The sequence below is a fragment of the Rhinolophus hipposideros genome, assembly GCF_964194185.1.
Source record: "Rhinolophus hipposideros genome assembly, chromosome: 21".
NCBI classification, from domain to species: domain Eukaryota; kingdom Metazoa; phylum Chordata; class Mammalia; order Chiroptera; family Rhinolophidae; genus Rhinolophus; species Rhinolophus hipposideros.
This window is the reverse complement of record NC_138067.1, coordinates 32,394,980-32,408,489: the sequence shown is the minus strand read 5'-3', so window position 1 is coordinate 32,408,489 and position 13,510 is coordinate 32,394,980. Positions and strand designations below refer to the sequence as shown.

At 42.2% G+C, this 13,510-nt stretch overlaps 1 protein-coding gene across 2 annotated transcripts in view; it reads left to right on the top strand.

The window, feature by feature from the left end:
• Window positions 1-13,510, top strand: part of KLHDC4 (kelch domain containing 4) — a 41,589-nt gene that overhangs the window by 19,646 nt on the left and 8,433 nt on the right. For both annotated transcript variants that reach the window (XM_081032947.1, XM_081032948.1), the window contains exons 6-7: window positions 6,443-6,535; window positions 9,604-9,763. In XM_081032947.1, coding sequence (XP_080889073.1) covers window positions 6,443-6,535; window positions 9,604-9,763 — 253 coding nt within the window. The remainder of the gene's footprint in view (window positions 1-6,442; window positions 6,536-9,603; window positions 9,764-13,510) is intronic.

The window sequence follows — 13,510 nt, the reverse complement described above, 5'->3', positions numbered from 1 at the left end:
GGGTCTGCACCAGGCTGGCGCGTGTCAGCTACAGGGAGGCATTTAAAGATGACCCTTTGCTGACGCTGCTTCCATAGTCACTGGGCCTTTAGATTCACGGGTGCTGGACTAACACTAGCATCCTGGCTCGCTGTCTGTCCTGCGTAACTTTTTGAAGTGACCACACTATTTTAGTTGTTAAATGAAAACTTGTTCCCCACATTGTACTTCTAAAGTGTTGCATCGGAAAACTTCTCAGCAGGGGAGTTTGCATGTTGCCCAGCACGAGCGGTGTTTTCCTTCTCATCAGCTTCTCTTGTGCAGCTGCACTGTGTGGCCCGCCTCAGCACCAGCACAGAAGAGATGGAGCCGTGCTGGTCATGGCAGCTTGTGGAGTGGGGCTGCCCCCACCACACCGGTGCCAGATGAGGCCATCGCCTGCCCACCTGCGGGTGAGGGTGTCATGGCGTACCTAGACTCTCCTTCTGAGTTTTGTCCCTTTGGTATTTTTATTATCATGAATTTGGATAAGAAAATATGCTTACTAAATTTGTGGGAGAGCAAATAAGTTGGTTGACAAATTCAGCATCCAAAATTATCCTTGTGGACCAAATCTAGCAAGAAGTATTGAAGTGGGATAGATTTCCCTTGTAGATTGCATATAAATATAGGATTAAGATGTGACAAAAAGAAAAAGGCTGCCTCTGCTCGTAGAAGAGAGGGGTTTAGGAACTGTAATGCTGGTAGGCATCTACATATGATGAGGCTACCCCGAAGCCAGTGCTTAAAGGTCAATCACGGGGCCGGCCCGGTGGCTCAGGCGGTGAGAGCTCCCTGCTCCTAACTCCGAAGGCTGCCGGTTCGATTCCCACATGGGCCAGTGGGCTCTCAGCCACAAGGCTGCCTGTTCGATTCCTCGAGTCCCGCAAGGGAGGGAGGGTGGGCAGCGCCCCCTGCAACTAAAATTGAACAGGGCACCTTGAGCTGAGCTGCTGCTGAGCTCCCGGATGGCTCAGTTGGTTGGAGCGCATCCTCTCAACCACAAGGTTGCCGGTTTCGACTCCTGCAAGGGATGGTGGGCTGCGCCCCCTGCAACTAGCAAAGGCAACTGGACCTGGAGCTGAGCTGCGCTCTCCACAACTAAGACTGAAAGGACAACAACTTGAAGCTGAATGGCACCCTCCACAACTAAAATTGAAAGGACAACAACTTGACATGGAAAAAAGCCCTGGAAGTACACACTGTTCCCCAATAAAGTCCTGTTCCCCTTCCCCAATAATTTTTTTTTTAAAAGGTCAATCAATAGGCCGTGTAGTCCAGGAACAGGCATTGATGACTTTTGGCTAACTTTCCATGGATAAGCACAGTAGTCATTTTGAGTGACACATTAAAAGGGACATTAATAAACTGAGGGCATTAGGGGAGAGAGACCAGTGTGATCAAGCATTTGAAGAAAGGTGAAAAGAATGCAATTTGGTCTGGATTGGAATAAGGGAAGACCCTGGGGGGGAAGGGGTCTCAGTGATGTGTGATGAATTGTTCATCTGAAATTTGCTGAAGGGGAAATCCTTGGATTGGGTAGCTCAAGCTTCCTTTTCACTGTGAGATTTTGCATGCTGATATATTATTTAGAGCACCTGGCATGGGGGAAGTTTTATAGAATGATACGTTATGTAACTGTGGTTCAGGCTGTAACCGTCCTTTGCAGCCTGGAGTTGTTGAGGTCTTTGGGGGTGGTGCTGCACATGACAGTGGGATTCTGTAGGTGGGAGAGAGCCAGGCCTAGAGAGCAATCAGTGCAACTGCAGTGAGCAGAGAGAGGTATGGGGAGGATGAGGGTTGCTGTGTGGGGGGCGTGATTCCTGCGTAGGAAGAATCTGTGGAGTGTGCGTGGATGACCATGGTGGCTCTTTTTTGATCAGATTGTTTTTTTTCTTATTGTTGAGTTTTAAGAGTTGTTTGCATGTTTTGGATAACAGTCGTTTATCAGAAGTGTCCTTTGCAAATATTTTCTCCCAGGCTTTGGCTTCTCTTCTAATTTGCTTGATAGTATCTTTTGCAAAGCAGAAGATTTGAATTTTAATAAAAGTCCAGCTTTTCAGTTATTTTACATTTAGTTCCGTGATCCATTTTGAGTAAATTTTTGTGAGGGGTGTAAGGTCTGTGTCTAGGTTCATTCTTTTGCATGTGAATGCCCAGTTGGTCCAGCACTGTTTATTGCTCTTTTGTCCAAGATCAGTTGACTATATTTATGGGGATCTGTTTCTGTTCCATTGGTCTGTTTGTTTATTCTTTCCCCAACACCACACTGTCTCGATTACGGTAGCTTTATAATAAGTCTTGAATTCAGGTAGCATTAGTCATTCAACTTTGTTCTTCTCCTTTAATACTGTGTTGGCTATTTTGGGTCTTCTGCCTCTCCATCTCCATATAAACTTTAGAATCAGTATGTCCATATCCATAAACTAATTTGCTGGGATTTTGATTGGGATTACATTGAATTTATAGATCAAGTTGTGGAGGACTGACATGTTGGCAATAGTGTTTTCCTATCCATGAACATAGAATGTCTCTCCATTTAGTTATTCTTTGATTTTGTTCATTAGAGTTTTGTAGTTTTCCCCATGTAGACCTTGTACATATTTTGTTAGATTTATATCTAAGTATTTTATTTTTAGGGTGCTAAATACCATTGTAAATGGTATCTTAATTTCAGATTTCGCTTGTTCATTATTAGTATGTAGGAAAACAGTTGACTTTTATATATTAATTTTGTTGTCTACAACTTTGTGAATTTTCTTCTCAATTCTTTTGGATTTTCTACATAGATGATCTTGTCATTTGCAAATATAGACCGTTTTATATCTTCCTTCACAATATGTGTAACTTTTTTTCCTGTTCTTGCCTTCTCGCAATATGATGTTGAAAAGGAGTGGTGCAAGGGGGTATTCTTGCCTGGTACCTGATCTTAGTGGGAAAGCTTTGAGTTTCTCATTATTAAGTGTGGTGGTAGCTGTAGGTTTAGATTTTTATCAAGTTTAGAAAGTTCCCCTCTGTTCCTGGTTTACTGAGGGAGTTTTTATCATGAATGGGTATTAGCTTTGTCAAATGTTTTTTTCTGCATCTATTGATGTGATTTTTCTTTTTTAGTCTTTTGTGATGAATTACAGTAATTGATTTTCGAATGTTGAACCATACTTGCATACCTGGTATAAATCCCACTTGGTCACGTTTTTATACTTTTTGGATTCAGTGTGTTAGCATTTTGTTGAGGATTTTTTCGTCTGTGTTCATGAGAGATATTGGTCTGTAGTCTTTTCTTGTGATGTCTTTTTCTGATTTTGGTTTAAGAGTAATGCTGGATAGAGAATAGAAGCTATCCTCTGAAACATTATAGAGAATTGGTATAGTTTCTTCCTTAAAATGTTTAGTAGAATTCACCAGCAAACTCATCTGGGCCTGGTACTTTGTTTTAAAGGTTATTAATTATTGATTCCAGTTAAAAAATATATATACAGGCCTATTAACATTTCTTGTGTGGGTTTTGTCAAATTGTGTGTTTTAAGGAGTTTGTCCATTTTCTTTGGGTAATCAAATTTGTGGGCATAGAGCTGTTCATAGTATTTATTGTCCTCTTAATTTCTGTGGGATCTGTAGTGATGTTTCCACTTTCATTTCTGGTATTAGTCATTTGTGCCTTCTTTATTTTTAGTTAACTTGGCTAGACGCCTATCAACTTTATCTTTCTTTAAAAAAAAAAACAGCTTTTGGTTTTGTTGATTTTTCTATTGATTTCCTGTTTTCAATTTCATCAATTTCTGCTCTAATTCTTATTTATTTTCTTCTGCTTACTTTGGGTTCTTTAAATTTCCTCTTCATTTTCCAGTTCCCTAAGGTGTCAATATAGATTATTGATTTTAGATCTTTATCTTTTTCTAATATGTGCATTCAATTCTATAAATTTCTAAGCACTGCTTCCCCTGCATCCCACAGATTTTGATAAGTTGTGTTTTCATTTCTATTTAGTTCAAAATATTTAAAATTTTTCCTTTGACCCAAGTGTTATTTAGAAGTATGGTGTTTAATCTTCACGCATTTTAGGATTTTTCGGTTATCTTGCTGTTATTGATTTCTAGTTTAATTCCATTGTAGCCTGAAAGCAGATATTGTATGATTTTTATTCTTTTAAATTCATTGCGACGTGTTTTATGGCCCAGAATATGGTCTGTCTTGGTGAATGTTTTATGTGAGCTTGAGAAAAATGTGTGTCTTGCTGTTACTGGATGAAGTAGTCTATAGATGTCAGTTATATCAGATTGGTTGAAGATGTTGAGTTCAGCTATGTCCTTACTGATTTCTGCCTGCTTATCTGTCCATTTTTGAGAGAGGGGCATTGATTTCTCCAACTGTGATAGTGAATTCATCTGTTTCTCTTCGCTATTCTTTTAGTTTTTCCTTCATTTAGTTTGGTGCTCTGTTGTTAGGTGCATACATGTGAAGAATTATGTCTTTTTAGTGAATTGACCCCTGTAGAATTATGTAATGCCTTTTTAAAATCCCTGATAACTTTCCTTGCTTTGAAGTCTGCTGTCTGAAAATAACTGAGCTACTCTCACTTACCTTTGATTAGTGTTAGCATGATATATTTTCTCCATCCATTTACTTTTAATCTGTATGTAACTTTAAAGTGGGTTTCTTGTAGACAACATATAACTGGTTCTTACGTTTTGATCCACTCTAACAATCTCTGACTTTTAATGGTGCATTTAGACCATTGACATTCAAAGTGATTATTGATATCATTGGATTAATTTCTATCATATTCATTACTGTTTTCTATTTGTTACCCTTGATCTTTGTTCCTATGTTTGTCTTTCACTCTTTTTTCTGTGGTTTTAATTGAGCATTTTATATGATTCCATTTTCTCTTCTTTCCTAGCATATCAGTTATACTTTTTTTAATGGTTGTAGAATTTGTAATACACATTTACAACTAATCCAAGTCCATTTTCACATAACACCATACTACTTCACAAGTAATTTGAATACCTTATAATAACAATATAATTCTAATTCCTTACCCCCATCCCTTGTATTGTTGTCATTCATTTCACTTACATAAACATACGTGTGTATATAAAAGCTTACATAACCAAATACATTGTTGTTGTTATTATTTTAAACAGACTTATCTGTTTGATCAGTTAATAAAAATAAAAGTTTTTATTTTACCTTGTTCAATGCTCTTTCTTGATGTAGATCCAAGTTTCTGACCTATATTATATTACTTTGTTTTCCTCTGAAGAACTTCTTTTAACATTTCTAGCAAGGCATGTCTGCAGTCATGCATTGCTTAACGATGGGGATATGTTCTGCGAAGTGTCTTGTTCGGCGATTTTGTCATTGTGCAAACATTGTAGAGAACACTTACATAAACCTGGACAGTCCAGCCTACGACACACGAAGCTGTGTGGTATACCCTGTTGCTTGTAGGCTACGAACCTGGACACCAGGCTGCTGTACTGAATACTGCAGGCAGTTGTAACGTAGTGGTATTTGTGTATCTAAACATATATAAAACACTGAAAAGTATAACAAAAATACAGTATAACAGGTTAAAAAAATGGCACACCTGTATAAGGCATTTAGCATGAATGGAGCTTGCAGCTCAGGAAGTTTCTTTGAGTGAGTGAGTGGTGAGTGAATGTGAAGCTAGGACATACTGTACACTGCTGCAGACTTAGGAACCTGTACACTTAGGCTACCTTAAATGTATTTTAAAATATCTTTCTTCAATAATCAGTCTTAGCTTACTGTAACTTTTATTTTATAAGCTTAACATTTTAAAAAACTTTTCGACCCTTTTATAGTTAACACTTGGCTTAAAATACAAACACACTGTACAGCTGTACAAGTAACTTTTCTTTCTTTATATCCTTATTCTATAAGCTTTATCTATTTAAAATAAATTTTGTTTTTTATGTTTTAAACTTTTTTTTATTAAAAATTAAGACACAGACACACACATTGCCTAGGTCTCCATAGAGTCAGGCTCATAATACCGCTGTCTCCCACCTGTATACCTTGTTCTCCCACCTGTATACCTTGTCCTGCTGGGCAAATAACACGTACGGAGCTGTCATTTACTGTGATAACGAGGGTTTCTTCTGCACTGTAAGCCAGAGGACCTGCCTGAGGCTCTTCTTGAAGAGGTGTCACTGTTTTCAGAAATATGTCTGTTGTGGTTTGCTAGGTTTGTTTCTTATTTTCATTATAGATTTGGTTATAAGCGGGTAATGTACTATGAACATTCCTCTCTATTAATTAAAAACTTTAGGGGTTGGGGTCCATGTTTTCAAATATTTTAAGGAGCTTGTTAAGGTTCTGGTCAAATTAAATGGTACTCAGTAAATACTTATGAAACAAACTGGTCCAAAAAATGGTCTTTTTTTTTAAATTTTAGATCGCCAGGGGGTCCTTCAGGTCGCAGTGGACATCGGATGGTAGCCTGGAAGAGACAGTTAATCCTTTTTGGTGGCTTCCATGAGAGCACAAGGTCAGTGCCAATAGCAGGAAGATCTTTCTTTCCTGGAGCGGTGAACTTTGCCCATCCCCTAAAACCAGGGCCCGCTTCATGGGCATGCAGCTCAAGTAGCCCCACGGGGCCCCTCACTCAGTAGAGCCTGAGCTAGAGTAATGTTTTGTTGTCACTATCTTGAAGTTCTTACTAATTACTGAATAGGCCCCACATTTTGATTTTGCACCAAGGCCTGCAGATGCACCCGGTCCTATCTAACGCAGGAATCTTGACTTGGGCCTGGTACAGAATCCCCTGGACGGCTGGTTAAAACTCTGGCTGGTGAGCTCCACCTCAGGTTTCTGACTCCGTAGGCCTAGGGTGGGGCCTGAGAATCTGCATTTCTGCAAGTTCACAGGTAATGCTGCTGCTGCTGGCCAGGGGACCCCACTTTGAGAGACACCAGGCTAAAATAAAAAAACTCCTCGTGCCGGGAGATGCAGCAATAGCTCGCATTCTGCAGTGGTGTCTGAAGTGGGGCTCCAGTTCTGTGTCGTGGTTACCTTGGTCCAAGGTACCCCAGCAGGTTCCTGGCCAGCCCAGCAGGGTCCCTGATGGTTTTAAGATTATCCTCTGTACAAGTACCCTCTTGAGTGTCATTGGTTTAGTCCAGGAAAACAAGATACACGGTGAACAGGTTAGTTGCATTCCTGTTGCTGTCACACTCCAGTAACGTTTGGGGTAAAAGGTCTGGACTGTTGTCATGCCTAGTGAAGGCAGTGTTTGCCCTGCTTTTCCTCTGACCGTGACCGTGTCAGAGAAGGCGGACGGACATCTATCTCTCTGTGTGTTTCATTTTCCGCTCTCCTCTCTCCTCCTCTCAAAAAAGAATATTGTTAATTTATGAATTGTGGTGGCCCACTCACATTTTTGGCACATTATGGATCCATTTACACAAATTTGTTTTCTGATAATTACTGGCTCATGAAAAGAAATCCTCGCACATTTATGTGAATAAGGAGGCATTTGGTGGGTGAGGAGTGAGTATTGTAATTTGTTTTCCCCATTTTCCCATCTTAGGCTGAGGCATTGTGTAGATTTAGGTCAATTGAAGCTGCACTTTTCTCCATGAATAAAGAATATTTTTATTAATTGAGAAAAGGGGATATAAATTTTTCAATGCTTTTGGAGAGGATTTTAAAGTACAATTTAATTAAATAAGGAATGATTTTGTATCCTTAAAGGTATAACTTCGGTATAATAATGCTTTAATTTTATGTTTTGTCATACAATTTACCAAATAGTTTTTACACATTCTCTTAAAGACCAACTATCAAGCTATTTGGTAGCGCAGGTTATTGTGTCAAATTAAAGATGAGGAAATCAAGATAACTGATACGTAGTAGGACCTGTCCTCAGCCAGAGTTGCTGATTTGCAGTTGGTCCCATGTTCCGTCCTCCTGCCCCCATCCCGGCTCACTGCCCCTGGTCCGCCCTCCTGCCAGGCGGGTGTTTGGTTGATTGTTGCTGTTTTGGATAAGAGAGCCTGGGCTGTTTTTAAAAATTTCTACCTAAGGAATTGTTGTCTGTATTCCTGAAACTTTTTTTAAAAAAAAAACACTTGTCACATACAGACATCGGGATTCATGAGTTTGTCAGTACATTAATTCAGCACCTACTGTGTGCAAGCAAGGTGTGAGAGGTCAGCAGCCTCTCCTGGCACCACAGGGTATAAAGTGAATCAAGCTTTCCAGTGGTGCTAATGGGCAACCATTGCAAAATTGGAACTTTTCGCAAAGCTGTTGTACATGTTATCAAACAAAATGTAAATCATTTTGTTTAAAATGATTGTTTCTGAAGTATTTCCAACATAAGGAAAAATGAAGATACAAATTAGAACAGATAGCTGTGTGGTCACCCGCCATATTAAACAAAATATTTTGACTTCAAAAAACAACCCAAATAACTGTGGCTCTTTATTTTATGTGCAGAATAGAATTATTTTGCTGAGAATCTGCAGTGTGAAATCTGAGGAAACAGTGGAATGTGGTGAAGTCTTTTGAAAACTTCAAGCCTCCTCATTCCTCAGTCCGTCCGTGCAAAGCCCTCCTCCCACAGAGGGTGTATTTGCCCGTGGGGCCAGTCAGAAAGTTCACCTTGTCTCTTGGTCGTCCACAAGCAGACTTGTTCTGTTTCACAGCGCTGTGCTTTGCACAGTGTTCGAGGGTGTGGGCCAGCCGACCAGCCTTACACACTGGTCCTGCTCTGCAGCCCCAGCCTGGGATTAGAGAATGCAATGTGCATGACAAAAATCCCTTCAGAGGGAGAGGGAACTGCTCCCTCCTTCCGTGTTTTCTCCCTTTGAAAATCAGCTCTGGCTTTCCATTTTGAATAGTTGGAGGACATCGGTTATATTTTGGTGTAATTCTGACCTGAGGCCCCTCGGCATTGCCTGTGGCCGCCGGTAAAATTCCCACATCAGTTCACAGCATTCTGTCTGTGACTTGGGCAGAGCTGCTGCTTTCCCCACACATGGGGCTCCCTTCTCAAAGCCCCTTCTGCGTTTTGAGTCCTTTGTCACTTAACTCCCAGGAGCACTGAGCAGGGTAGGGCCACAGTGCCTCCTAGGACACCTCAGCCATACATTCTCTTTGCTGCTGCCTGTGCTTATGGAGTAAAAGGATTTGCTTCTGGCGTCTTTCAGTTTCAGGACTTCTTGGCCCATCTTCTCATCCGGTCCAGGGTCTCTTCACTGCCCTTGCCAAGCTGTAAATACTTCGCCCTGAGTATTCACGTAGGTCTATAATTCATTGTTGAGTTTAAAATTACACTAATAACCTACCAGAATTATTTGCAGGCTTGTGATTTTATAAAGAATGTAAGGAAATACAGTATAACTTTCAGATCCATGCAAAGTACTATGCTTCTATGGGCTAGCATTATTTCTGTTTTCAAATGCAATCTCACATATGCTTCCGGTCCTGTCATATGAATTTAAACTTCAGTTAAATTGAGAACTTAGTACAAATGGTGGAAAACTTACCTTTAAATTAGACTTGCTTATTAATATCACTGTCTTTTTGTTTGTGCGACTTCATTATAACCAGAGATTACATCTATTACAACGACGTGTATGCCTTTAACCTGGACACATTCACGTGGAGCAAGCTGTCCCCATCAGGGACCGGGCCCACACCCAGGTCGGGCTGCCAAATGTCCGTCACTCCCCAGGGCGGCATCGTCATCTATGGGGGCTACTCGAAACAGGTAAGACATGGCGTACAGGAAAATACAGCAACTTCTGTCTGTTGCCTTTTCAGTGTCACCAATAACCAAGTAGGATTGCACAATTAGTTTCATATAAATGATTCTTTTTACTGAATTCGAAATGGACAGAGATGGTGTTAATTTGCTCCAGCCACAGCACGTTCTAACCCATATGCCGTGAAAATGCTGCAGTGTGAATAGTGTATATGGGGATCTGGATTCCTAAGCCCCAGACACTAACACTGGTGTCCCACTGTAGAATATACCACGACTTGCTTCTCTTTCCTGCTGCCAGTCACCTTTTCTTTTCTCACCTGCAAGCAGTGCCGACATGCTGACATGAATGCCAGCACACGTCTCTCGGTGTGCGTGCACTAGAGTCTCCTGCTGGCGTCTCCTGCTGGAGTCTCACACGGCGTGTGTCCTCCAGACGGTGTGTCTTCCACACAGCATGCCCCTAAAACCACCCATTGTATTGTCGATGTATTTCAAAGAAAAGTACAGAGACATCTGTACACTTCCCCCTAAATATGTGAACGTGCACGTCATTGAGTAGAGTTCAGTGTTTAATTTTTCATGTAAAAATACCCACAGTGCCCTGGATACACTGAGTGTGCATTCGCTGGTCATGACAAATGCATGCACCTGTGCGCCCTGCAGCCCCGCGTCTGCCATGCCCTTCCCGGCCAGCCCTGCCCTGCCCTCCCCACCCCCAGAGGCCAGGGCTGTTGGGGTGTTACCCACCGTATATTCCCTTTGCCTGTTCTAGAATCTCGGATACACGCAGTCACACAATATGTGCTCTTTAGAGGAAGCCTCCTTTCACTCAGCATGTTTTGAGATTCGTCCACGTTGCACGTTTCAGTTCACTGCTTCTTCCTGCTGAGCGGTGCTCATTACATAACACACCACAGTTTGTTCATTTTTTATTGGTAGACACCTGGGCTCTTTCCAGTTTCTGACTCTTCTGAATAAAAGCTGCTGTGTGCATCTGTGCAAGTCATTCTGTGGCTGTACATTTTGCTGCTTTTCGGGTGGGTTCCTAGGAGTGGGCCTGATGGGTCACAGACGGGTGTAGCTCAGTTTAATAACCGTCACGCTTCTTCCCAGAGTGTTTGCACCAGAACCGCCCGAGAGCTGCGGCTGCCCCACACCCTTGCAGCACTTGGTGTCACACATTTTTATTTTCAGCCTTTCTAGTGGATGTGTGCCGTCTCCTGTGGTTTTCATTCTCATTTCCTCTGGATGAAACAGACCCTCTGGTTTGGTGGCTGAGTAGGTCACCTGTGGAGAGGGCGGGACAGCTGAGGCAGGGAGGTGTCCTGTGTCCACCATCTTCCATGCCCCACCCACCCCAGTGAGCGGTCAGCCTTTGTCCTGGACAGAAAAAAACCCGTGAGTTTTCTGCAGTTGTGACCTGCTTGGCCTCAGCTAGATGTTTGACAGTCTGGAGGGCCCTGAGAAACATGCTGGTGTGGCCAAAAACGGTGCAGAGTACCCAGACCCAGTGCTTTGTCACAGCAGAGGCTTCATAGAGTAAAATAGGGTGCTAAACAGAGTGAAACCTTGTTAAGCTGATACCACTTTCCGCAGAATAGTGCCTAATTCTCAACACCTGCTTTTCTCCAGTCCGCCACACAAATTAGGTACATTAAGTGCATAAACTGAGTCCACTTACTCCAGGCCTGTGGCATTTGAAATGCAGTGAAAAGCTTGTCTGTTTGGATTCATGGGGGATTTATCAGAATTAGTGAAAAATCTGAGTTGTGGATACTATGGAATGTTAAAAAATGGTTAGTCTAAGTAGGGGATGGGCTGCGTGGAGTAATTGAGACAGTGGTCTGCTCAAATCCCGATTGGAGCGTCCTCTACAGGGAGGCTCCTCTCCAGCTGCTCCTCCCTGCCCGGCATCACTGGGTGCTGGGTGACCTCCACAGTGAGCTGACAAGACACCTAGTGCATTGTCCCGTGAAAATGCCCTGGGACCATCTCAGATCGGCCTGCACCACAGGCTCTTAAGTCATGAGGTGGGGGAAGAATAGCCTCTTAGTGGTTTCCGTGTTTCACAAATGGTCCAGCTAGGGGCCTCAGTCATCCCTGTTCCTGGTTTTGGAAAATTATTGTCATTGTAAATCCAAGGGAACCAAAATGGAATTCTGATAACTTTCTGTAACTGACCTCCCATTGACCACGATGCTGAGGGTGCTGGAAGCTGGTCAGCAATGTTGGCAGGTTCGAGAACGGAAGACAGCTTGCTGCTGTCTCCACTGCTCCAGACATGTGAGCCAGGAGGAGTTCATGGCATGTTTTAAAGTACAGCAGTGCCCCCTTATGTCTGGGGGATACATTCCAAGACCCCCAGTGGATGCCTGAAACTGTAGATAGTCCCAAACCCTAGATGTACTATGTTTTTCCGTATACATACGTACCTGTGATGAATTTAATTTGTAAATTAGGCACAATAAGAGATTAACAACAATAATAAAATAGAACACTTGGGATGGCCGGTTGGTTCAGTTGGTTAGAGCATGGTGCTAATAACGCCAGGGTTGCCGGTTCGAGCCCCACATGGGCCACTGTGAGCTGCGCCCTCCTTTAAAAAAAATTTTTTTTTCTAAATAAAATAGAATACTTATAGCAGTATACTGTAATAAAAGTTACGTGAATGTTTTCTCTCTCTCCAGTAATTTTTATATTTTTCTGTCCAAAGCTATTCCTGAATCTGTTACCATCCCTTACTTGCAGTAAATGGCTTGGTGTCACTCGTTTTAGGGGATCCCTCGCTGAAGTGTTCCTAAAGGCCCAAGGTGTTCCTGGCACAACACACTGCCATCGGTTGTAACACATTTTCTGTTCATGTCTTCTCCACCCACAAATTTAATGCCTTTTCCATCTTAACTAAGCGCTTACATGCACTGTGGCTGTCACTTACGCAGTTTGAGGTACGACAGCAAAAGTAGCACAAATTTCTTTTTCCTTAATAATTTCACGGAGAGAACATTGCTTCTTACTGTAGATCTCTGCAGCCTCAGCGTACAACATTTTTTAATTAAGTCAAGAACTTTCACTTTTTCATTCAAGGAAGCACTTTATGGCTTCTCTCTGGCACATCTGAATTGCCAGCATCAATACTCTGCTCTCTCCAGAGGTCATTATTAAGTAATGTAAGGGTTGTTTAAACACAGGCACCGACATACTGCGACAGGTGACTGAGTAAATGGGCAGGTAGCATATACAGCCTGGATATACTGGACAAAGGAATGATTCCCGTTCTGGCCTGATCGAGTGAGATTTCATCACGCTATTCATAATGACGGGCAATTTAAAACTTGTAAATTGTCTATTTTGGGTATTTTCCATTTAATATCTTGTGGTTGACCACAGGTAACTGAAACTGAGTAAAGTGGGGCCATGGATAAGCAGGGACTGCTATAGCTCATCGTCACCTGTCTGGCGGGATGTCTCAAGCGCACGTGCAGTTTGGGGAGGTTTCTGTCAATCAGCTGTAAGGCGGAACCGCCTGGCCCGTGGGGTCCTCCTCTTGCTGTTAGTTGTGTTGCTATTTCTCAGCTGTCAGGACAGGGGCTTCCTGTGTTTGCACAGCCCCTCGTTTGGATGTGTTGTGAGGCCGCTTTAATTGGCCCTGGAAAACCAGATAACTCGAAGATAACTTCTTCCTCTCGGGGTTTTTCATTTTGTTTGAGTCTGGACTAGGTTGCAGCTGCTTTCTCCAGAATTTCCCCGTGG